Source organism: Carassius carassius, chromosome 31, assembly GCF_963082965.1.
Source record: "Carassius carassius chromosome 31, fCarCar2.1, whole genome shotgun sequence".
Classification (NCBI taxonomy): Eukaryota; Metazoa; Chordata; class Actinopteri; order Cypriniformes; family Cyprinidae; genus Carassius; species Carassius carassius.
The window spans coordinates 14,166,755-14,193,375 of record NC_081785.1 but is presented as its reverse complement, the minus strand read 5'-3'; the positions used below and the strand labels follow the sequence as shown (position 1 = coordinate 14,193,375).

The 26,621-nt window shown below is 39.8% G+C and overlaps 1 protein-coding gene across 1 annotated transcript in view; it reads left to right on the top strand.

The window, feature by feature from the left end:
* The first annotated feature begins 2,407 nt into the window (after positions 1-2,407).
* Positions 2,408-26,621, top strand: part of LOC132111610 (usherin-like) — a 234,161-nt gene continuing 209,947 nt past the window's right edge. The window contains exons 1-7 of the mRNA XM_059519061.1: positions 2,408-2,754; positions 3,833-4,485; positions 5,904-6,069; positions 19,841-19,976; positions 21,598-21,661; positions 21,812-22,106; positions 25,070-25,254. Of these exons, the coding sequence (XP_059375044.1) occupies positions 3,953-4,485; positions 5,904-6,069; positions 19,841-19,976; positions 21,598-21,661; positions 21,812-22,106; positions 25,070-25,254 (1,379 nt within the window). The 5' untranslated portion in view covers positions 2,408-2,754; positions 3,833-3,952. The remainder of the gene's footprint in view (positions 2,755-3,832; positions 4,486-5,903; positions 6,070-19,840; positions 19,977-21,597; positions 21,662-21,811; positions 22,107-25,069; positions 25,255-26,621) is intronic.

Genomic DNA, 26,621 nt, shown 5'->3' with positions numbered 1-26,621 from the left:
TATAACAGTGTCAAAGGCTTTAAATGTAGTAAAATATAAAGATGTGGAGTGCCCCAGCCCCCCCCCCCCCCCCCCCCCAAAAAAAATAGCTGAGGTGTGCTGAAAAATAAAAGCGGAGTGATATCTGTACGTTTGCCAAACTGTGGCAGGTTTTTCTTCCTGCACCGGGAGTAAGAGGCTAATATAATCATATGTATCTCAGCAGGACAGGGATTTCACTATGGAACCCTGGGGGAAAATACCACAGAGCTGCACATCAGCAGCATAAAGCTCAAGATATGACTTTCAGGCTTTATTGCATTTATGACAATAACATGTCCCATATCTTATTGTAAAACAAACCATATACCAGTTTAAAAGTCAAAAGGTGAATTCCTGCCAGTGGATTCCTTTTAGTAAAGCCAGGGAGAATAGGAATAATTTGTATGCTGGTTCATGTTAATTTGTCAATATGGAAAACAGTGAAAAAATAAAGTCCAGCATGGATTTTTAATTTCGCATCACATATTTAAGTGGTAAAAAAAGACAGAAAAAGTCTAATTGAAACACTACAATGTTTTGTGTTTGTAGTTGGTGAGTTTCATTAATTAGAGGAAGAGTCCTGGCCACAGCTGGGTTAAATTGCCAGGCTTTGTCTCCTGAGTAACTGGAATGCAGAGGATAGATGTTTTAGCCTCATTTTCATGCTATCTGAAAAAAAGCTAAGATAATGCTAAGGCTAAATGTAATACTGCTCTTCATTTCAACATTCTCAGCATTTGTGTGCAGCAGAGGCGGCAAGACAGGAGGCTTAAGAAAAATCGATTTAATTAAAATCCAAACCTGATGTCTACTTCAGTCCAGAGAAAGAGGAAAACATGATGAAACTGTAGTCAGTGTTGGGAAATAGTTGCATTGGCCTTGATCCTAAATTTTACTCTCATGAGAATAAATAAGATATACCAAATGTGTTTTTAGGCAGTGTTGGGGAAAGTTACTTTTAAAAGTAATGCATTACAATATAGCGTTCCTCCATAAAAAAGTAACTAATTATGTTAGTAACTAAGTCTTTGGTTATATTGACTATAGAATACCCAAGATGTGTCACTCGTATAATTTTGAATGGGGGAAAATGCAATGCTCAATATAGCCACTCTACTGAACGAAGCCCCACCTTCAGAGTAAAAGAGCCAATCGCTAATCGGTAAAGTTAGCTCATCGCTGCAGCTGCCATTAGAAGTCTCAGCTGCTATAAAAACAGTCAGCATTCTGATACGTGCAATCAGGGCTGCGCATGCACACTGGCTGGTCAAGCCTGAAAAATAAGCTTTTTTTAAACACTACTTGAACAAAAAAAAACATTTATTAGACAGTTGTTGTCAGATATCATTGGTGATTTCAAAAATTACATTTAATCTCAAGCTTGGCTTGTTTTGGAGAATTTGATGTTTTCCTTGCTGGAACTACATTGCTGACTTGTTGGGTTTTGAAAATAAACCTATACTGTGTTAAAAATTATAGGTTTCCATGGCATATAATTCCTTTGTACTTGAATGTGTGAATGATTAGACTAGCTGACAATCATTAACTTTAAGTTTCATTTAAAGGTATTTATAGCTATAATATGGTTTGACAAAAAAAAAAAAAAAAAACATTGACAAAAAATCAAACATACATAAATTGGAGACGAATTTACTGAAAATGCAACATTATGTGAATATTATATAAAATTGCATTCACACAACAAAGCCCATTCAGTCAATGACATTACTCTAGACTATTTTAGTCTTTATATTTTAGCCTAATGGAACTACTGAGAAATGTATAACGGGACTGCTTAGAGATGAAGATTTTAGATAAAGAAGGTTGACTTTCAATTACTCAAAGCAAGTGTGCTGTAGATCTCTAAATGTGCTTGCATATTTTACAGGGGATCGGTGAGTTAAAGAAAGGATATTAATGTATCCATATTTAGACTTCCTTACTGGTAATGCTTCTCAAGCAAATCAAAATAAATTGAATAATTAATTCATGGTGATTTTAAGTCTGAATACTCATTGCAATTTTACCAAAATTCACTTCAAATCTAAATAAATAAATTAATTTTATAACCAGTGACTTCCCAAAAACACTTTTGTGAAGAAAAAGTAAGAAAGAAAGAAAGAAAGAAAGAAAGAAAGAACACAAACTAAACAATTAATACCATTGTTACAATAATAGTGTTTGGGTCTCTGAGAGTTTAATGCAGGGCAATCATTTGCAAGGGTTGTTCCATTTAGGCCCATATCAAGTAAGTTTAAGACGCCAAAGCAGGATGCGACATTTGGCCAAAGTAATGCCATCCCAGTCATCAATATGAGCCATTGCGTCATGGACCATAATAATACTCAGACATCCCCAGATAGTGCATTCATTCAGCCCCCCTCTCTTTAATCCTTTGTCCTGTTTTCCCCTCCCGGAGTCCAGCACCTGAATGTGCAACTCTGTGCCGGGTTGCTTAGCGACGTCGAGTGGCGTTCCTGAGCCAAGAGATCCACTTGTTAAATCGAGACGTAATGTAACACTGACATCTTCCTCCAGCGACCGATCAATGATGCCAACAGGTGTTTTGCTTTTATTCGTGGCGGATATGTGCACGTATGTTATTTATCAGCATTTCGGTCAATTGTTTTTAGAGTGATCGAGCGCTCAAGTTGTGGATAGGAGCAGATGGCAAACTCATAATCTGCTTTGCTCAGAGCTGCCAGGCGCTCCTTGAATCCATCATGCGCCGAGGTAAGAAAATAGCATAAATGGTTTTCAGTGTCACGTATGGATTTTTAATGTGCCTCTATTTCGTTTATATTTGCTTGTATGTATTAATTTAGTGACATATTTATTCATTGAAGACTAATCAAGACGTTCAAATACAAAACAGTCTGTGTTTTTGTTCATAGAAGTAAAGGGACGCATCATGAGGTTTTCAGACTAATTATAAATTAAGTCAGAATAAAACGTTGGGGCTTAAAAGTGTGTTCTTTTACATATAGGTATATATTTGTTTTAACAGCGTTTTCAAACGTTTCAGTTACCAGAAAAGTTTGTCATAGTACGTTAACGTTAAAGTCAGAAGTCGCGTTAACCCGAGGAGGTAACCATAGTAACAGTCTGCTGCTCTAGAGCTTTCCGTTAAGTGTCGGACAGGAAAATGACAAAGTGCCATCATCACTGAATTACAGATTTATATATTACAAATTATAATCACAAAACTGAAATTGTATTTGATGGGTAGTTAAAGACGATTCTTATCACGCGGTTAAGGAGAAGGTTACCGACAGAAATGCCTTTAAAACGTCGACTCCCTAAAAGTCTTTGTATAACTGTCACACGGTTGAAGAGGACAACATTTCCAACGGGTTTTCTTGATCTATTCCTTCAGTCTGATACAAAGTCATTAAGATTGGCTCTAGAAACCTGTTGAAAGTATTGGCAAATAGCCCGCTGCGATTGAAACACGAACCATGTTGACGACAGTTGAGTTCGTACTCAATCATCAATCTTGTAGACTGGATTTATGCGTTTTTAAAAAGGCAGTATAAACCAACCTGATTTGTTTTTCACCTCTAGTGCATAGGTTTTATGTACAGACCATTTTAGTGAGGTTATTATAATTCTTCTCTTTGCAATGCCAGTTGAATTCAGGGTAGATGTTACTGACATAAATCCATATGCACTAGCAAAAGTAATTGTTAAACTTTTCTTGCATCAAGTAGAATCTTAAGAGCCTCAGTAAGGGTGACAGGGTATAATATTTTTCATAAATATGTTTTCACATATGATTTTGCTCTTGCTTTCTCGCTTTGGTTTTCTACAGGACTTTGACGGGCCCAAATCCTAGCTATCATGTGAAGGCTTTGGCCTCCTTTTTGACATTGTGCCATTAAGCTGCGCTGCCTTACCCAAGGCACTGGACTGTAAAAATGTCACCACCGGCATGACCATCATTACTTATTTAAGATCCCTACATCAGAAGGAAACTTCGCCACCAACAACGAATTGGCTCCTTGGGCACAAAGGTGCTATGTTATTACTGTACACCCTAGGCTTCTATGCCTCCCTTGGCCTGGCAGCCCCTCAGGGCAAATTTCCCAGGCTCGAGAACATAGGGGCATATAAATCAGTCAGCACCATGCCAACGAGGGCCACATGTGGAATTCCCGAGAGAAGTACTTTCTGTCAAACCGGACAGGTTCAGGAGGATCTCCACACCTGTTTCCAGAAGTTCTGTATCCAGGAGTGTCCGTACAGCTCCTCTACGCTAGACTACACCGACATCCTCACCACAAGTGTGGGCATGTGCTGGAAGGGTGATGCACGGGACCGCCGTCCAGGTGCAAAGGCCGATTCCACCAGCTTCATCTTTCCGACCTCGAGAGGTTGTCCGGCTTCCCCGTCAACTCTAAGCTTCGGCCCAGCGAGCTCATTTACTCTAACAATGTGGCTGAAACTCGAGCAAGACACTGTAATGTAAGTAGACACACGTCCAGAATTTTCCCTTAAGAAGATCAGAGAGGCAGTGCAAGTGTTTCTGTCACTTAGAGAGTGAATATTTTACTTAATCAACCGGATCAGTTTCAATACCTGCGCCGTTCCAGGAAAAGAATGACTTGTTAGAACACCGCTGTGTGATCTAAGCCTGATATGGATTAGCTCAGCTGCTCGCCTTGCCAGAGCTGGTTTTATTCAAACTATAGTTGTGTAGTTGATCCCTACTCAGCTGTTGGTTGTCCTCACCTCATTTTCAGACATTTCCTCTGTTGTATCTCCACTCTGAAACCATGTTGGTACATGGAACACATTCTGTGAGGAGTCCTGCCAAGTTGAAAAAGCTCTGAACCCTGTTTGCTCTGCTCCGGCAACACCAGCTGTGGCCAGTTTTAGATCAATGAAATGAAATTGCCACAGTGTTTCCTGAGCTCTGGCAAAAAAGCATCAACTCAAAGGCCACTTTGTTTTTCCACAGCACAGAAAATGATATAGTTGAAAGTGGGTGATGGGATGAAAGGATGGAGTCAGAGAGGCTGTGGAAGAAGAACAACTGTTTCAGCATTTTATATCAAGTGCAGAGCATGAAAAGAGAGAGAAAGCCACAAGCGTGTACAGTAGTGTTGAAAAATAAATAAGCGAGTCTGTGCGGTCAAGGCGGTTCATCTGTCGCATTTTCTCCTTGAAGCGGCGTGAGGCAGAGTCAACAGGCTTGCGTGTTTATTCTGTTCTTAGTGAATTAATTGGCCTGTGTTTAATACCTGCCTAAGATCCCCTTGGTAATATGACATAAAAATATACACCGCTCAGATGTATTTTTTTGGAACACTTGCCTTATTAGACATATTGAATACTAAAATGTTGCATTCCCTGGAGAAGCCTGGCCTAATTGCAAGTAGAGCAGGCAGCAGAAGCTTGGCTGTAGGTGAGATGTTTTGACTCCGGGGCCAGCCGTAACCTGAGTACAAATGCTTTATGATTTATTAGATGCTGTGGCCTGTGTTCGTAAATGCTGCTGTTTCCTGTAAAACGTCTGTAATGGTGTTTCATATGACAGTGTATGAGAGTGTCTTCGAGTAACAACAAAAGGCAAATGGAAAATATTGATACAACATGCATAAATGTCAGAGTGATGTTCATTTTAGATGGCAACAAATTTCGCAGTAAAAGTGAGTTGTTGGATTATTTTAAAGGTATATTTTGAAGGTGTATTGATTGTTTACTAATGTCTTTCACTGTTCCTATATGAAACAATGAGGTGCTACATATGAAGATCCATTAGGCAATTCAAAATATTTAATGTAAATTTAGGCCTGTTCTGGATATTCTTTTATGTGGCTTATTTTGAGTACTTGAATTTCTCTCAGCCAATTATTAATGTTTGTTTTCCTAATGTGCAGGACTTTATTGGAAAAGAGCGCTGTGGGCAGACTGGTGCTGCTGGTGACAGTCTCCAAGGAAGACATTCAGATTCACTACGGCATTCACAGCAAACAAAACTTCTCTATAAGAATGAAGACTGCAGGTCATATCAGCATAGGGGTCTGGACACATATGTCTCTACAGGTAGGCAGCATGTTTTTATTCTCTTATTCTTTCCATGATTATTTATATCACATACTCTTCAAGACAACATGACAGCATGTATTTTCATCATGTGATATCCAACTGTAAAGTTAAACTGAATATTTAGTGGGAAATAGGGCAGGACTTGATTTTATTCATCGGGATTTGTTTGGATCACTTTTGGATAGCTGTTGTTTAATTTTTGGTTATGTTTACAGAAAATAGAAGTTGTTTCAGTTGTGGAAAGTTACTGTATATTTTCAATACACTGTATTAATAATAATAAAAAAATGCAGTTTTCAACTCAAATTCCTGTTGCAATAGAAAATGCCTCAGGAGAGAAAATTGTGTTTGTAAAACCTTTTCATGATGTAAGCTAAATGGTTGAATTTTAATGTCTTGTGAATGAGATTTTTCAGGCATAATGAGGCTTGATGTGTTCAAGATTATTTGAATCTATATTGCTTAGGTGTCAGTAGGGATGAAACCATTTTCTAGCTTTGTGGCAGGAATCATATCATGTAATAAGCTTGGTCAGGTGTCATGTAGTGTTGCTTTGGCAACAATAAATCACCATCCATTCATATTTGAGGTAGTAGCCGCTGAAAAATATTGATATTAATATTGTGTTGTGAGAACCCGCAGCAGGTTTTAGATGAACCCATGTCACAACAGATTTCCACTTTGGACAAGATGCATGAATAGAAGGTGTTAATTACAGTGGTAAACATCTGCTTTCCTGCAGCTGTGAGGGCAGGAAGGGGGAAGAGTGCAGGTCAACCCCTCATACACCCCGCTCTGAATACATATCAACACACACACCAGGTCCAGTCGCTCCTGCTTCATTCCTGTCAGAAACACTCAGCTGCTTTTGCCTCTGCTTTGTCTTCAAAGAATGATCCGCATCCAGTTCAGCAATGCAAGCATGAAGAGCACAAAACTGTGGAATTGCTGGGTCATGTTTCATTCTCAGCTTTCAGAGTCCTTTGCACTGACAAAGTACCAGTCAGTCCCATTAGGACTGGCTCTCTGGCATTGTTCAGCTTTGGAAATGGCAGCCTGTATCTCTGTGTCAGAAATGAAAGGAGAAGGAGCAGAGGATAAATCCATCATCTTGGCCATCATCAGGAAACAGAGTACTCTGTCTGTGGAGAGTATTACCTTACAATAGTAGTGATTATTATGGCTTTAAATTGCATTCGTTCAGATTATGAATAGCAGGTTGACTTCTGGGACAGAAAACATTATTATGATAATGAGATCCTTCCCACAAATTCACAGGGAATATGCTGCCTTGCTGTGACAGCCTTGACTTGGACTATATAAGATATATTTTCTGTGCCCATTAGGCACAGGAATTTTCAACTGCAGACCGGACATTGTATTCTAGGGACAAAATTAGCCTATTTTCAGCCTTAACTCATGGTGGTCTACTTGCTGAAGACTATTACTGACACCGTCTCTAAGTACCTGGTGTTAAGCAAGCTTTTATGTTTTTTTTTCTTAAGTACTGAACTATCTCTTGAATATGATTATGATTATGGATCTGACAGACAGACCTTTTAACTGTAAAATTCTATATTTTCAATATCGACTAGTTAGTGGTTTACTTGAACAATTAATGATGTAGTTGGTCTTTAGGCTGATTTAGGTTTTAAGATTTAGTATCCATTTCTCAGGGATATATTAATGTATTAATAAGACAAATGACATATATTAATATCTGTCTGTTAATCCCATTTAAAGGCTGTAAGAAACTCATTTCTGAGAAATCTCTAAATTTGTTACAAAGTGCCAAAAAAAAAAAAAATCATCATTAACTAGTCGACCTGAATAGTCAACTAGGCAAGTGTTCCCAAACATTTTTAGTCTTATTACTTGAATCATCAACACCAAACTAAAATGTACTTTTCTTTAAAAGGAAAGTGAAAATGTTAAGATGCTTCCAAAATAAAGGATTGTAACTTCATTCATTGTATTTTTTTTATTATTAACTGAATAAGGTAGTATAAAATACATGGCATTTACATTTATCTCCCTAACATTTTTATATTGAGTCAATTTCTGTTTTATAGGTTTAACAAAGCAAAATCCAAATCTTTCCATGTTCCCCCATTAAAAGCTGCTTAACCCTGGTTGAGATTCAATTCAGTTCAATTCAAGTATATTTATAAAGCGCATTTTACGATACAAATTTTTGCAAAGCAACTTTACAGAAAATTAAGTTTCTACTATACTGTAGTTGAATAGAGATTCACTGGACTAGCTGACCATCCAGACCCATTCATACTGTTAACATTAGTTTTTGTCAAAAGCAAACCGCCAAATAATTAAGCATCCTGACAGGTAGGGGTCTTCCTGCTGCCTGTTGAGGAATCCTGTATATGGTCAAAAAAAAAAAACTCCAAGATAAAGAGAGTGGAGGAAAAAAGAAACACTCAAATGGAATACAGCATTACAGTATTTAGAAAGGCTTCAGGGGAAAAGAAAAGAGGAGTTGATCTGCAGGTGTTTGTCCATAGTCATTACTTTAAAAGGAGAGTGAGAGGAACAGAGGAGGAGAAGAGAAGAGTGATATGCCTTTTATGTTGGCCGCTTGGATGACGATGAGGAGCGACAGTGGGCTCCTGTCAGTTGTTTGTTGTGCTGCTTATTGTGGGTAATTTGTCTCTATGAAGTTGTGGGCTGTAATTAAGATCAGGCAAGTATCGAGACTCGGCAGGGAGGAAAAAGTACAACAGCGTTCTTTTTGTCTCTTTGCAAGTTCAAAACTGTGAACGTATCACAGCATAGCTGATGAACCTTGGCACTTCTCGACACATGAAAAGAGTTGTCGAAGAGGGAAAGTTGAAAATGTAAATGCCAAAGAGGAACAGTGATTACAGCCACTCCTCAACGTAAATCTGAATTATCATATTATTGCGTGTCAAGTGCCTGTCATGACTCTTATGAATGGTTAAAACTTCTTGTTCTTGCATATGAAAGTTAGAGCTTTGATGCAGTTCTTCTCTAGTGAAAGAGAGGGTATCATCACATCTACATATTGTCCATTTGATGGTATCCATGTCTCAGACTTTGTTCGACCAGACCTTTATTGGGTCAAACAGAACTGAGTTATGCTTCTTGAGAACTTATTTACCCCTTTAGTTTCTTATTTAGAAGTTGAAATAAAACCATAATCAGTTTCCTTTTCGATTGATTCTACATTTCCTGAAATGACAGTGTTTTTTCATTCAGTTTCTTAACTAATGAGTAGAATCATAAACTAACGAGTAGAATCATAAAGTCTTGAATATGTATTTAGTTAGTTCCAGTTCTTTAATTTGTTAGGCTGAGGGTGTTTCAAGAGCCCTGATGTACAGTGAAAAAGGATTTTTCAATTAATCTTTCTGCAGGTTGAAAGTTGGTTGTTTCATGAGTGAGTCATCAAACTGTTAACTCCTTCATTTGAAAACAAACTTTTATGAGTGATTCACTGAATTATTTAATGAATGGATTCCCTAAAAAACAATGATTCTTGCAGAAGACAAACCAATTATAAGTGCATCGTTTGTATTAACTGCTCAACTGGTTCATTCAGTGTGGCTCAGAGACATGCACCTGTTAATTCTGCTTGATTTCATTTGGCGCTAAGTAGCAACATCGTGTCTAAAATGCTTTTAATTTATTCAATATTATCCTCTCATTTATTGAACAGTATTGTTTATAACAGTATGTTCTGCAGCTCCTGTGGGAAGCAGTCTGAAACTGTGCTCTTGTGGCTGTTTTTATGTTGTCTTTGGCTGTTCGAAGTTCGTGAGAATCCCACAAGTTAATGAACATTTTCACGCACAATTAGAGCTTCCACAAGGGTCTAGGCCTTGGCCATGCCATTTCGATCGCAGAGGCTTGCACTGTGGCAGACGCTCGTTCTCCGGGGACATTTGTTTTGGCCAAGAGCTGCCGAGTCTCAAGCTCTTAACCCGAATGTGCACATGCCTCATCACCCTGAGTGAACTTCACCAAGGGCCCTTTGAGCCAAAGGACCACTAAAACCGGGGTGCTGTGGTGGGGTTGGCAAAAGGTATCTGGCTGCCTCGAGTCAAACTATATATGTGAGAAAAAAAAAGATAATGCAGGATGATAAAATCCTGTAGGCTACTCGCTTTCACAGTAGTAATACAGTCTTTAACACAAATAGACTCTCACTTCCATTACTTCCTGTTGCTGTAAATTATGGTTTTTCATCATTTTTCACATGGACAACACACATTTCAAATTCTAAATTCAAATATCGACAGTCACGCAGATGTTTATCTTTGTAGATAAAGGTGTGCTGTGAATAAACTTCGCAGAAGCAGAGGAGTAAATCTCTAGCAGAGGAGACATCACCGCTGCTATCAAGTTGTCCTCTGGCTCTGGAAGGGGAGCTGGCAGCGGGTCAGCTGACCTTTCAGAGCTTCTCATGCCACCCAGAGTGATGGAGACTGATTGGCAGCACAAGTGAAGGTGAAACAAGTTGGATGGAAGCAAGGAGAGCTTCCACCTTTCCCCAGCTCACTGTCCACAGGCACCGGAGGCCATGAGTGGCGAATAAATCACCCCAAAGTGTTGACAGGAAATTAGAGTATTTTCAGCTTTAAGTTCTTGGAGTTGACTTCTACAGGACTTGGGCGTCTTGCAGTACTTGTGAATATACTGGCTTTAAATTATGTGTTGTATCGAGAGGAAAATTCACTGGCCTTTTGAGAACCCCCAACAATGACGTGCAGAGCATTGTTTAATCTTGTCCATTGAGGTGTTTATATGTGTTTCAGCACATCAATGTCAGATGAAATTAAACATTTGCCTAGAGATGGGCCTTGGCAAGTTTTATCAGGAGTCTTTATTCAGATTAAAGTCCGAGAAGATCAGTGGCGGATGGATATAAATCAAAAGGGGCAATGCTGAGTGACAGAGCTTCCTGCGAAACTGGTAATGGCCATAAGTCGATGTGAGCAATTTCACAGTATATTATGTCTCTCAGACTGGGCATGAGTAACAATGACAGACGAGCATACGACCAAGGGGCAAGAACCATCCTGGAAATCGTCCGCACTGATCAGACAGATCAAATGCATTGTGTGGCTGCAATCGAGTCCTGTAATCTGTCTAGCTGCAGGGTCGTGGCTCTTTGCAGATGTGGCGGAGCTGATTACGTCTCCTCTGTTTAGCTGCCACTGCCCTTCTGCCTAGTTAGCATGTGTTTATTGCTAGTGAAAGGTGCACGAGGGATGGGTAGAGGAAAAAAATGAAGTGTACAATCCTGGATCTGAGGCCTGTCAGGAGATGGATGGGTAGCTCGTGGCATGCTGCCCCCGTATCAACAATCTGTAAAGTGTACAGCAAAGTCACCAGGGACGAATTGCTGGATATTCGGCAACACACATCTCCCGATATTTCACCGGTTTTCGACTATTCTGATGTTTTGCTAGACCTTCTTGTCGGCGGAGCGGCTGCGCTGATCACACGCTTCAAGAGGACGCGCAGGCGGGGAAAGCGAGCGGGAGCGCTCGTGAGACTCAGAAAACGCGGATTTCGAACGCCGTTGCCTAGCATCCATCTGGCAAATCTCCGCTCTCTTCCCAACAAAACGGACGAACTGCTTCTGCTCTCTCGGACAAATAAAGATTTCTCTCACTCTGCTGCTCTGTGTTTCACGGAAACTTGGCTGAATGACACCATACCGGACAGCGCGCTCCATCTGCCGGACTTTCAGCTGTTTAGAGCGGATCGCGACGCAGAATCAACGGGGAAATCGCGCGGCGGCGGGACATGCTTTTACATCAATGAACGGTGGTGTACAGATGTAACTGTGTTAAAGAAGACGTGCTGCTCAAATCTCGAAACGCTCTTCATTAACTGCAAGCCGTTCTATTCGCCGCGGGAGATTCATTCGTTCATTCTGGTTAGTGTTTACATCCCTCCTCAAGCGCACGTGAGCTCAGCTTTACAGGAACTCGCTGAGCACATCCCAGAGATAGAACAACAACACCCAGACTCTGTTTTAATCATTCTTGGGGACTTTAATAAAGCCAATCTCTCCCGTGAACTGCCAAAATACAGACAGCATGTTACTTGTCCCACAAGAGACAGTAATATATTGGATCACTGTTACACAACAATAAAGGATGCATTTCACTCTGTTCCACGAGCAGCTTTGGGACGTTCTGATCACCTTCTGGTTCATCTTATACCGACCTACAGGCAGAAACTAAAATCAGCTAAACCTGTATTAAGGACTGTAAAAAGATGGACTAATGAAGCAGAGCAGGATTTACAATCTTGTTTTGACCTCACTGATTGGAGTGTTTTTGAAGCTGCTTCCACCGATCTGGATGAACTCACAGAGACCGTAACATCATATATCAGTTTCTGTGAGGATATGTGTATTCCTACCAAGACTCAACTAAATTACAACAATGACAAACCGTGGTTCACTGCAAAACTCAGACAGCTCCGTCAGGCCAAAGAAGATGCTTACAGGAAGGGGGACAATGTCTTGTATAAAAAGGCTAAATACACACTGGAAAAGGAGATCAGAGTGGCAAAGAGGAATTATTCTGAAAAAATAAGGACTCAGTTCACTTCGAACGACTCAGCATCAGTGTGGAAAAGTCTAAAGAAGATCACCAATTACAAGACACCACCCCCCAGCACTGTGGAGAATCAACGACTGGCAGACGATCTGAACGAGTTTTACTGCAGGTTTGAAAGAACACCCATCACCTGCCCTGAACACCTCTCCACACAACCATTCACACCAATAACAACTCCTGCAACCAACCCTGAATGCCTCTCCAAACAACCGTTCACACCATTAACAGCTCCTGCAACCCATCCTGAACACCTCTCCAATCAAGCACTCTCACCATTCACACCTCCTGCATCCCCCCTCTCCCCCACACCTGCAATACAGATCAGCGAGGATGCGGTGCGCCAGGTCTTCCGGAAGCAGAAAAGGAAAAAAGCACCAGGCCCAGATTGTGTTACACCAGCCTGTCTGAAATCCTGTGCTGACCAGCTGGCCCCCATCTTCACAAAGATCTTCAACAGATCGCTGGAGCTGTGCGAAGTCCCTTCATGCTTAAAACGCTCCACCATCATCCCCATCCCCAAGAAACCCAAAATTACAGGACTAAATGACTACAGGCCTGTGGCTTTAACATCCGTAGTCATGAAGTCATTTGAAAAACTGGTGCTGGCTCACCTGAAGGACATCACTGGACCCTTGCTGGATCCTCTTCAGTTTGCCTACAGAGCAAACAGGTCTGTGGACGATGCAGTAAACATTGGACTGCATTATGTTCTGCAACACCTAGACAGACCGGGGACCTATGTGAGGATCCTGTTTGTGGACTTCAGCTCGGCTTTTAACACGATCATGCCAAACCTCCTCATGCCCAAAGTAACTCAGCTCTCCGTGCCCACCTCCGTCTGTCAGTGGATCAACAGCTTCCTGACAGACAGGCAGCAGCTAGTGAGGCTGGGAAAATACACATCCAGCACCCGTACAATCAGCACCGGAGCTCCCCAGGGCTGCGTTCTCTCCCCACTGCTCTTCTCCCTGTACACTAACGATTGCACATCTAAGGACCCCTCTGTCAAGCTCCTGAAGTTTGCAGATGACACCACACTCATCGGCCTCATTCAGGACGGTGACGAGTCTGCTTACAGGCAGGAGGTTAAAGAGCTGGCTGTCTGGTGCACTCTCAACAACCTGGAGCTTAACACGCTCAAAACAGTGGAGATGATCGTGGACTTCAGGAGAAACCCCCCTGCACTCCCTCTACTCACCATCATGAACAGCACTGTGACTGCAGTGGAGTCATTCAGGTTCCTGGGCACCACTATCTCTCAGGACCTGAAGTGGGACATTCACATTGACTCCATTGTGAAAAAGGCCCAGCAGAGGTTGTACTTCCTTCGCCAGCTGAGGAAGTTTAACCTGCCACAGGATCTGCTGAAACAGTTCTACTCCACCATCATCGAATCCATCCTCTGCACTTCAGTAACTGTCTGGTTCAGCTCAGCTTCTAAATCTGACCTCAGAAGACTACAGAGGGTAGTCCGGACTGCTGAGCGAATCATCGGTTCAACTCTCCCATCTATTCAAGAACTGTACTTATCCAGAGTGAGCAAAAGGGCTGTTAAAATCACTCTGGACTCCTCCTTGGAGACTTGTAATCTTGCAAGTGCATGATATATGTGCTCACTTTCTTGGTATGGTTTTCAATTCCATAAAGTTTATAGAAATATTTCAACTACTTAAATATCTCATGATTTTGAAGGGCTAAAGTTTTTTTTTTTAATGCTAGAAATTTCTTCTTTATTAAACTGCATAATTATTAACCTCTCAAAAACATGAACATCATGTCAAACTAATTTTTTTTCTAATATATACAATATTTATTACTGGTGGATTTTCTTAAACCTTACATTTTCACTATGGCTCCCCAGAGAAATTAAACATTTTGATGCATAGATGAGCCAGAGCTGGAGTTCTCTTTGTGTTTCCATTATTTCAAAGTCAGAAACAAATGAGAGAAAAGGTAAATTACAGGAAAATCACTTGTAGACATTGCTCTTTTCATTCTTGAAGCCTCATTGAATTCACCTTCCTCGCTTACTGGTGAGAGCGCATGCTTGATTAATATCCTTAATGACAACCGGATCAATTAGGAACATTTGCACTTGTAAATTGCTTGTAAATGTCATGTTTTCAAGAAACAGTCCACTTGAAATCATTATCTTGATGTAAAAAGATTGTAATTCACCACAAATATAGATATTCCTGCATCCAAACAGCTTCCAGTAAAACAATTTTTCCATATGCTTACAAACACTGGTGTTTATGAATACTTGCTAATTTCCCAGTATAAAATGTCAAAGTTGCAATATATTCATTGCATCTCTGTTCTGTAATGCACAGTCACTACTTTAACATATGGTAAATATGTATCTATTGTTGGAAATGTGTAATTTTGTAATAATATGTAATTTTAAGGTACAACCATTTATCTTCTGCCTGGATTTGACAGGGTCCTCAGCATCATAAACAAACTTTTTCAAGCTTTTTCTTTATGTGAAGAGGCTCATTCTTTACGGACACATAACCAAAACTGTAGAAACTATAGTAATTTTACATTATATTGAGAACCTAGTTAGTAAAAATAAATCCTATTCTGTTCGGACACAGTGAAACACTGTGTGTGTGTGTGGGTGGGGGGGGGGGGGGTGGTATGACTCAAGATATGCTTTCTGTGTAAAGCATAGCCTCTCAAGAGTTATTACCTTTATTAAAAGCGCTGACACATTGCCTTATATATTTCTGACTTCTCCAGCTCCACAGAGACAATTTTCTTTTCTTAAATAAACTGTCACGCTAGTCTTAATATATTGTTGCCATCCTCACAGCAGGAGGAAGAAGGCTGATATAAAACATGTATATGTGAGATTGGCAATTGAATCTTTAGTGTACCTGAGTAGAACAAATGTTCCTCTCTCATGGCTGTGTTAATGTGATAAAGGGGAAATTGGTTTTTAATCAGTTTTCTTCACATTGTATTGGTGGACAGTGAAGAGAGGCCCTGGCATCAATAGCAGCACCTCAAACTTCCTGTCTGTTAGTTATATTTCACATCACCACACTGGCCTCTGAGTGCATTATGAAACATGTGATAATGTAACAAATTACAAATAGGAAAACCTTTTTGCTTCAGTTAAATGATAGGAATCACAGTGAGGCCTAGCTATGAGCCATAAATAAAACATCTCATGTGTTTGCGGTTATGTATGTGTGAGTTTGTATGAGGTGGCGGGAGAGAGTGTGTGTTCAGATAGAAGGACAGGGCTTCAGCAGGTATCAGTATTAAAAGAGGAGGATTGCTTGCGCTTATACCCTCATCCAGAGTGGAATATTTCTAGAGGCCCTGACAGCTCCTCCAGTGCTGAAATGGAAAGGGCTTTATCATGGAATGGTTTGTCTCTCACGCTGCTGCAGACGACTTGGCTTCAGGTTAAGCTTGTATCTGCCCCTGCTTTATGGTCCAAGCCCAAAGATCACAACATTGTTTTTGGTATGAATTATGAAATCGCTGATATAAAAAGCCCCCAGTTAGATTTTAGAAAGATTGTGCACTGTTGTTTTCTTAGAACAAAAACAAAAATAGTTTTAAGTATTTCATAAATCTCATGTCAGATGGTCTGCTTCAGTTTAAAGCGGTTGTATTTTATTAGTTTATTCATTTTTCCCCCCAGAGGTTTCTTTCTACAAATACAGCTATAATTTACTTTTTCCCTGATCATTTTTTTGCTTTCTCTCAGACCTTTGGAGGCAAAGCGCAGGCTGCTGTTGAGTCTAATGTAGTGTAATAATCTGTTTCCTTCTCATTATTTCAGTGCAAATGGTCTAAAGTGTTAAACCCTTCCAAAACAAGCTGTTTTTGCGACTCAGTTCAAATAAATGTTAAGTTGTGTTTTTAGTTCATAAACTTTATTTTAAATGATGACGTATTATTAATTTATTAATTTGTGACCCTTTTAGAGATCTTGTTGTGTTGCCACATTTAAAAAAAACACCAACGCTAGCTAATATTTGTTTAATATTGACCTCTACAAGGCTGATGGACAGAAGACCTTTAGCAGTTAGCTAGTATTACTATTTCTTAATGTCAGCCAGTGATTATGTTACATCTTTGGCTCAGTGTTTTTAGGGTGTTGTGGTGTCTTACAACACTCTTAGTGTTGTCATTTACCACAGATTTAAAACTGAAAAATGTTTAATTAAAGTATTTTCCCACCATTTCCAAAAAAATTATTTATGTGGCTACTTAAAGGGTTAGTTCACCCAAAAATGAAAATTAAGCCATAAATTACTCACCCTGAAGTAATCATAGGTGTATATGACTTTCTTCTTTCAGACGAATCCAGTTGGAGTTATTTAAAAAATTGTCTTTGATCATTCAAGCTGTTTGATGCCTCTCAGCGGATGTTGCACTGCATCAGTCCTTGAGAAGTTTGTTAAAAAGCGCATCCATTAACAAAAAGTTTCTCACGGCTCCGTTTTTGTAAGAAAAATATCCCTATTTAAAACTTAATAATCACTTTTAATGTCAATCACAAGTGATGACAAAAACGCATCGATTTGCTACAGGAAGGCCGTGTGAGACTTTCTTTTAATTGATTAGCTTTGTATTTCAATTCTCTTGGACTGATGCAGTGCATCACCAGCTGAATGGCATCAAAAAACTTGAAAGATCAAAGACAATTATTTAAATAACTCCGACTGGATTCGTATGAAAAAGAAGAAAGCCATATACACCTAGGATGACTTCAAGGTGAGTAATGTATGGCCTAATTTAAATTTTTGGGTGAACTAACCATTTATTGTAAAGGCACAATAGTTTAGGGGGAAAAAATGTTTCAGGAGTTTTTATTTCTAGTGGGACCTTTGCTTAATAGCCATTGTTATATAAATAATGGCATACATTTGTTGCACATTCTGGTAAATCCCTGTGCAGATTAAATGTTCCATTTTCAATTTGAAAGTGGAGAGGAGCTTTTAAGATGTCAGCACCTGCTGATTAGTATGTTACTAAGAACTGCACAGAATGGCCAGTTATTAATCTGCTCCACACTGGTTTGATCTCATAGGCAGCGTTCCAGACAGGTCAGACCAGTCCCACACTACCAACACACACTTGCATTCTAATACAATATGAGCTGGCCAAGTGATATACTTAGGACACAAGCAGTTCAAATCAAGAAACACTTTTTTCCCCCACCTTAAAACACACACACAGATGCATGCACACACACATACGGGTGTTGATAAACATGATGATAAACTCAAAAAGGAACTCAGCAGTGACAACTTTATTGTGCTGCAATGTGTACTATATGTACTATAAACTCTGTGACCAGCAAAAGTTTATGATTCTTACATTTTGTTCATGAAGGTAATCTTCTCAAAAGAATGATATAGAATTATAAAACTAAAGTTGCACGATTTCAACAACACCACCACTAACTGTCCAACAACTCTTTCAGTCTTTATTTAGAATCCACAAATTGGAATGTTTGAAAAAGAATACTATGAAATAGTAAGAGTTTAAACACAAAAAGGCTGTAAAAGAGGACTAGATGAGTTTCGCATGATGATGTTTAATGTCCCAGACAACCTCTGTAGTCCCATTTAGCCTTTTTCAAGACACATAAACTCTTTGAAAATCATGAGTGGGGAATTATTGATGTATTTTACTTTGTTGGATAAAATGTAAAAATATATTGAGCATGTTTTAACCACAGACCTTATTTTAGACATTTAACCTTTTCTCTATTTGCTGCCTTGGACATCACAGCTAATGGATGGCACTAGCAAATTCGACTTCATTCTTTTGGTGATATCCATCAATCAGCATCATCATGAGGTCATGATTGTAAATGCTAACAGCTTAATTTCTCCAGATAGTTTAGGCATCCTTGGATTGTACCTGAAAATAATGCAGTTGTTGCCTTCAGTCTTTATGTTGCTTAGTGTCACACTAAGCTTGATGCTTGTTTAATTTGGAGCTCATGTAGTTGGCTGAAAAAAAAAAAAAAACCTAACTGTTCACTTTTTTGTGTGAAACATAAGTTGCTTGATATTTCTTTGTTTATTAAATGGGTGGGTAAAAACAGTATCACACTTGTTGTGTTTGGGCCGTATCACAATCATCTTATTTGTGTGATATTGCTTAACTGATCTAAAGTATCCATATAGAAATTTTTTACCCTTTTTTTTAATAGGAAAGTGCCCAGGAAACATTGCTCATAAAAAGTTGTCCGGCAAAATTGCTCAGAAAGTTGCCCCATGTATCACCAGCCTAACAGTTTTGATGGTAAAAAAAAGGCTTGATTAAACAGGTGGAAAAAATACCCACATATTATCCCAAAAGCCAAAGTTACTAGAATGGAAGGAGAGTAAATAAAAGCTAGGAATGCAACAAAAGGTGCACCAGAGCTCTTTCAAGAGTCTGCAGGGCTGGTAAATGGAAGAAGCACTTCAGGATTCATTTACATCACTGTGACGTTGCTTCAAATCTCAGCAGCATGTCATTGGCCAGTTAGAGATTTCAAGAATAGCCTCTCTACAGTTTTCAATCAGCGGCCATGAAAGAGAGCAGCTTAAGGATCCTCCAGTCTAACGCTGCCTTCATCCTTGTGGATTTTTTAGTCGATTTATTTCCATGCACCTTTTTTAAAGGAGATTGTGAAAGAACATGGAAATATGAATATGATGAAGGGGTGTTATCTGAGAAAAGTACCCACAATCATCAGCCATATAAAACATAAATATTAGGTCTGTTGCCTTGCTGCCTACATGACATCCTAAATGTTATGGAACCTCACCGATATGGAAATACTCCTTACAAAACAAATAATGGAGACACCCCTTGGAGACACCCCTGACTCCAGAAGAGTTACATGTTAGCATGTTGCTATAAAACATGTCATACACAAATATTGGGTAAAATGTATTTCTCTAATATTTTTCTTATGTTGGCAGCCATATTGCTTTTATTGTGTGTGTATATATAAATATATATATATATATATATATATATATATATATATATATATATATATATAAATATATATATAAATATATATATATATATATATATATATATATATATATATATATATATATAACAATTGATTGAATCATGCATTTTGTAACTGATTTGTCCTATTTCGAATGAATTCAAAGATACATGACACAAGTGTGAGCTTGTTCCTGAATGGTCAAGAGGATGATGGCACAGCTTTAGACACACAAACCTTGGCAGGACCAATTGATGACATCACCCCAGATGGTGCTCTGTGGATCGGTACAAGTTCTAATGGTAATGATTTCTGTACTCCTACATTGCTCCTTCAGATTTTATTATGCACATTTATATATTTGATATTTTTTTTTCAAGCTGTAGCTGTCCTCACCTAAAAGTATTTCTCCTCAGAATTAACTATAACTCAAATTGAGTGCGGAAAAGGACTAATTTGCAGATGTTACATTTTTCATTATAGAAATATTCATAAGCTTGCAACTAATCATAGTTGGAGTTTATATAGGTCAAGGGTGACCATATGGCAACAAATAATCTCCTCATAAATGAGATGAGATGGGATTTCTGTAATACCCCTAGGGAATGAAATACACACACAATCACACACACATGTGTGCACACACACACGTACATTTTTGAAACACTTTCACAAATAGCATAGACTTGCTAAAGTTTCTTTAAGTTCACTCTGCATTCATTTTAATCCTCAATTGTGTTGTGTTTGCTTGCAAAAAATGACAATAATTCTGCCCAGATCTCTTAGGGGACACAGTACAGTAGGTTGGTTACCAGTTCTGCTAGTTTCTTATTTCCTAAATGGCACAGAAGTACAAGGGAGCAACCCACTGTACTGTATATAGTCTTCAAATAGAGTATGCCTCATTTACTGTCAAACATGCTCACACACAACAGCTTCACATTAAAGTTGCAGTCTGTGTAATCCATTTTGCACACATTTCAAAATGTCTGAAATGCTTGTTTGATTCATGTAGAACTCATGTGGACAAAGCATAGAGGGAATTCTAAGATATAAAGTCAAAAGCTGGTTCAGGCAAACATCATTCCATTAGAATTTTTTTTATATACATTTTTTTATATATATAAATCTTTTATTTTCTAAATTTAATGGCCATATTTAGCATATGTGCATTGTGGTTTCCATAAAAATATTAAGCAGCACAAGACATTGTAAAATGTCAAAAATAAAATACAAAATAGTTATTATAAATGGTAATAATGCTTTTTTTCACAGTATCACTGTTTTACTGTTTTTTTTTGATTAAATAAACAGACTAATAAACTTCTTTCAAAAACATAAAAAAAAAAAAAACTATTAATCAGTAGTTTAAATCTATCTAGTTATGTAAATCAATATTTAATAATATCTGGTTTGTTGAGTCATCGTTGTCTGTAAGAAATGCTTTTATTATATTATGCATGCATTCTAAACTTTTACTATGTCTTGCATACTGTTATGAATACAAATCCCTTGTTATTTTTTTCTTTTTAACTTTTTTTTTTTATGAATGAAATGCACTATATAAATACGACAAGGCTATATCGTATATAAAACAGACTCGGCACACCAAGTCGAAAAGATTTCAGGGCAAAAATCCATAAATGATGTCTCAATCAGAGCCAGTTATTAGAATAGAAGTGATTATATCTTATCTGGTGATGTAGATGGATCTGCACGTTTAGGTTTGGATCTATGCCACCCATCCAGTCAGTGGGATTAATGTTCACAGAAATCTGTAAATAAGCATAATAGATCCAACCATGCAGCAAGTGTCTCTTTAACTCAAGTAAAGACACAGATAAGGTAAGCCACTAGTTGCTATGGATCCTGCAGACTGTCTTTAATAGCACCCATTGACTTTTCCTTTCTTTTTCTCTCCAGGGACAAATCAATTCATTGGAAGGATGCAGGATTTTAGATTTTATCCAAAGACGTTAACCAACAGGTAAGTATTAGGTCACAGGGCATTAACATCAGATTTAGCTTAAGAAGTAGTTTTTGCAGAGATGTGCTATATTTAATCTTGGTCCTGAAGCAAAATCAGTGTAGAAACACAGATGTGAACAATTTTAAACCATGCATTTCCGTATTTCAGAGAGATTGAAGAAGTGTACACTGGACAATTCCCTCGCCTACACACACAGTCGACATGCCGCTGCCCTGCCAGCCACCCCAGAGTGCATCCCCTAGTGGAGAGGTACTGCATCCCCAATGCAGCCAATGATACCACCCATAACAAAATTCTCCGTCTGAACCAGGATGCCCACCCCCTGCATTACATCAATGACAATGACATTGGAACCACCTGGATCTCCTCCATCTTTCCCACTGTAGACCTGCTGGACAAAGGAATAACCATCACTATAGACCTGGAGAATGGACAGTACCAGGTACATAGCCACCAATAATTGGCTTTATGGGGATGTTGTACCAGGACCAGGCTCTTAGCTCACCTACGTTAGTAGACCTAAATTATTATTAGGCTTTATAGTTAGTTTTGCTTCATAAAAGTTTAGTTTAAAGAGATAGTTCACCCAAAAATGAGAATTACTGCATGATTTACTCACCCTCAAGCCATCCTATGTGTATATGACATTCTTCTTTCAGACGAATACAAACTGAGTTATATTAAATAATGTCCATGCTTTATAATGGTTGTCAGACCTTGTCCCATGTTTTGTGTTTTCCAGGTGCCTCCCGCATATTTTGTTAATTTGCCCCAGGTGTTTCCTATGTTGTTTCATTAGTCCCAGGTGTTCCTCGTCCTCTCAGTTGTCTTGTCCTGTGTATAAATAGTGATTCCAGTTTAGAGTTCCTTTGTCCACACTCCAGTCGTGGCGGTAATACACCTATAAGCTGGTTTGCCAACTGCCAATAAGACACCGAAGAAGAAGAAGAGTTCCTTTGTTAGCTGTTAAACGTCTTCAGTGAATTCCTGTGCTTTCCACGTCTTTTAATAATAATTCAGTGTTGAAGAAATCTCCAGCATCTCCTTGGTCCTCAATCCCCATGAAACGTGACTGAACAGCCGACTGAAACAATAAGCGGTGCAGCTTTTCCTGAGTTTTTGTTTTGTTGAAAAAGTATTTTGTTTTCCTTTTTGCGCCATGCCCTATGGATGAGCTAAACAAGCGAAGTTCGTCACCATGGCTCGCGAGTATGCCGGGGCGTTGTGCCCCTCGCCAGCTCCCTTGAGGGGGAGACCCTGTTGATGCTGTTCCGGATCGGGATGACTTACCACCACCCCGCAGAGCTCTCAGACACCAACCTCGGCTGGAAGGACGCAGTCATCCGTTGTCTGGAGAGCCTCCGATCCCAATCTGGGACCCATAAGCTGGTCATCCCCGAGTCAAGCCCTCCACCGTCCACGGCTCACCCAAGCCCGCTGCCAGTTCATGTGGCAAGCCAAAAGGACATTAATCTGCCAGCCCCAAAGCTCACTCCAGTGCCCACTCCATGTAAATGCCTTCCAGAGCGCCCCCAAATGCCGATCCCAATTCAAGCCCAGGGAGGGCTCCTGATCCCTTGTCAAGCCCAGGGAGGGCTTCTGATCCCCTTTCAAGCCCAGGGAGGGCTCCATGCCTCAAATACAAACAGGTCCCGTGTCTGTTCTGAGGAAACTCCAGAGTGCCCACACCCCCTCCCTGTTATGTGGCTTGAGGTCACGCCTTCCGGAGGGGGGGCTTTATGCCAGACTCTGTCACGTGTTTTGTTTGTCTGATTTTCTTTCCAGGTGTCCGTGTATTGTGTTAATTTGATCCAGGTGTTTCCTGTGTTGTTTCATTAGTCCCAGGTGTTCCTCATCCTCCCATTTGTCTTGTCCTGTGTATAAATAGGGATTCCAGTTTAGAGTTCCTTTGTCGGCTGTTAAACGTCTTTAGAGAATTCCTGTGTTTTCCACGTCTTTTATTGAAAATTCCATGTTGAAGAAATCTCCTGCATCTCCTTGCTCCTTAATCCCCATTAAATGTGACAATGGGAGTGGATGATAGACCAAAATTTTAAGTCCAAAATATTGCACCCATTCATTATAAAAGAAACACCACATGGCTCTGGTGGGTTAAAAAAGGCCTTTTAAAGTGACGTGATGCATTTGTGTGAGAAAAATATCCATATTTACAATTTATTAAACCTTAATCTCTAGCATCCACTAACTTTCGTGTGCACATTTAGAGAGAGTGGCGTTCAGCGGATGATGTAGGACATAGGCATAGCATAAACTCTGGTGAGAATATGCTAGTCTCGCGAGAAACAAGTTTTGTTTACATCAAAGAAAACCAGTGTCTCGGCTTATATCGAAATCCGCCAACATGTTTCTTTACAAATCCTAATTTTATACTACTATTTCCAGTGTTTTGTTTCACTCTGTCCTCTGCACTTCCACATTTGTCACTTTCGCATTAGTCACCATGTTCCGCTGAATGCCACTCTCTTGAGAACACACGTACAACAGTTAGCGGAAGCTATAGATGAAGTTTATAAAGTTGTGAATATTAATATTTTTCTTGCACAAATGCATCGCGTCACTTCAGAGGGCCTTTATTAACCTCTTAGAGCCATGTGGATTCTTTTAGAATGTATTTGTCTGAAAGAGGAATGTAATATACACCTAGGATGGTTTGAGGGTGAGTAAATCATGGGGTAGTTTTCATTTTTGGGTGAACTATCCCTTTAAAGAGCATCAAGACACTATATGTGACCCTGTCTGTGAAATCCAGTTGTAATACAAATGAATAACCATAAAAGTTCATTATAATGTCAGTTCAATGTTTTGGCATTATAGTTATATACAAAAACATTTTAGGACTTATTAGCCCCCAGAAAGGTTGCAGAGATCCCTGATTGAGAACAACTGATTTAAAGTAACCTTCAACCTGATATTTTCTGTTTGTGTGGCTGCTTTCTCAAATCCATACACTGGGTAGCATATTTTCCATTTGAATACACTAAAGCCTACCTAAAGTCTTTTGTGTATGTCTGAGTGAGTCGCCCAGTCATCCATGTGGCTAAGCCAAGCAGAGCAGAGAGTCCAGCTGTAAAGAAGTAGAGGATTTATGCAGCTCTGCCTCAGTCTCTCCTCTCAATACCAGATAAAACACACCACCACACAGACTTTGAAGTGTCCACTTAGTCAAAGCTGCAACCTGTTTCTCAACAAACTCCTCAATATGAAGCCACAAAGGGAGAAAGGGAAGAGTAAAGCGGCACTTTAAGCTGTTCTTCAAAGTGCCGGCATGCTTTAGGAGGCAGCAGAGCATTGACTGCTGCTGTGCAGATAATAGATAATCCATTGCTGTTGAGTGTTTCATGCATATTTCACCCTTTCATGTAATTTTACATGCTTCCTTTACAGGTTTTCTACGTGATACTCCAGTTCCTCAATGCTCAGCCTGAAGCGGTCCGCATTCAAAGGAAGACAACTGTGAGTTCAGAATGGAAGGACTGGCAATTCTTGGCCAAGAACTGCAGCTACTTTGGAATGAAGGATAACGGGCCTTTGGATCGTCCTGATTCTGTAAACTGTCTACAGTTGCCCAGGTAGTGTATCCACGCTCACACGCTATATATGTCTCTCAATCTCAATGTCGAACCGCCATTTGCTCTGATTGAGCTAAAAAATCAACCAATTGTCGATATAGTTCAGAATGCGGATGACCTGCAGAGCCGCATCTACACACTATCGTGAACATGCGGGGTGGGAGTGCGAGGCCAAAGGGAAGTACTCAATATTGGTAGGCTTTGCCCCCAAAAGCAAACCTCAGAAACTTCCTTTGTTGTGGAAGGATGGATATGGAAGTATGCGTCTTTGAGATCTATTGTGACAAACCAGTCCTCGGATCTGATTTGAGCTACAATCTGTTTGACAGTGAGCAATTTGAACTTCAGTGACATTACTGAGAGGTTTAGATGACATAAGTCTAAGATCGAACGCAACTACCCATCCTTCTTTGGAACTATGAAATACCGGCTATAAAACCCGGACTCCCTGTCTAGAGGAGGGACCACCTCGATGGCCTCCTTCCTTAAAAGGGTATTCACTTTTTGTTCCATAACCAGAGCCTGCAGGGGGCCGACTATTGTCGGTGTAACCCCGTTGAATTTCGGCGGTGGATGGCCGAACTGAATGCGATAGCCTCTTTCTACTGTGCGCAGGACCCATTGAGATACATTGGCAGTAGTTTCCTTGCTGTTAGCTAATGTACTAAGGGAATCAGTCTCTCGAGACTGATCTCTGGTGTAAGAGGCCCCCGAAGGGGAGGCGAGCATCCCAGCTCCGCTATGCTCACGGGCAGAAATAACTGAGTAGTGCTCGCTGGAGGCCGCTGCACCCTGAAACTCTGGCAGGGTTGGCAGACCAACCTCCCGAAGGCACTGAGGTGAGATGGGCACCGTGTAATGAGGTGGACACCGCTCTACCCCAGTAGGGGCTGCCCTCTGTAGTCGTGACCGAAATGCGTCATGACTTCCTGGCCGTGGACCTCCCAGCCTTAAGTACTCCAATTCGGATTCGGATTAGGCTGAGAAGTCACTGGCCCAGAGCGTTGCTTTAGCCTCTGGTCCCATTCCTTAAGTGGGGAACACGGGCGGCAACGCTCTGTTTGTACGCGGAGGGGGCTGCTCCCGCCCAGCAGTCCCTCCAGTACATCTAACTTCATGAGTCAAATAACTGTCATTATATTCCTCAGAATTTAATGAAATCAAACAATCAGACAAGTAAATATGGTCTGGATTGTGATACGATACACATTGAAGTGATATATTGAACTTCTCGAAGTTAGATAACAATCATTAGATTCATCAGAATCCAATGCAATCCAAATTCCTCAGAATTTAGTGAAATCAAACAATCAGACAAGTAAACATGGTCTAGATTGTGATAAAGTACACATTGAAGTGATAGAACC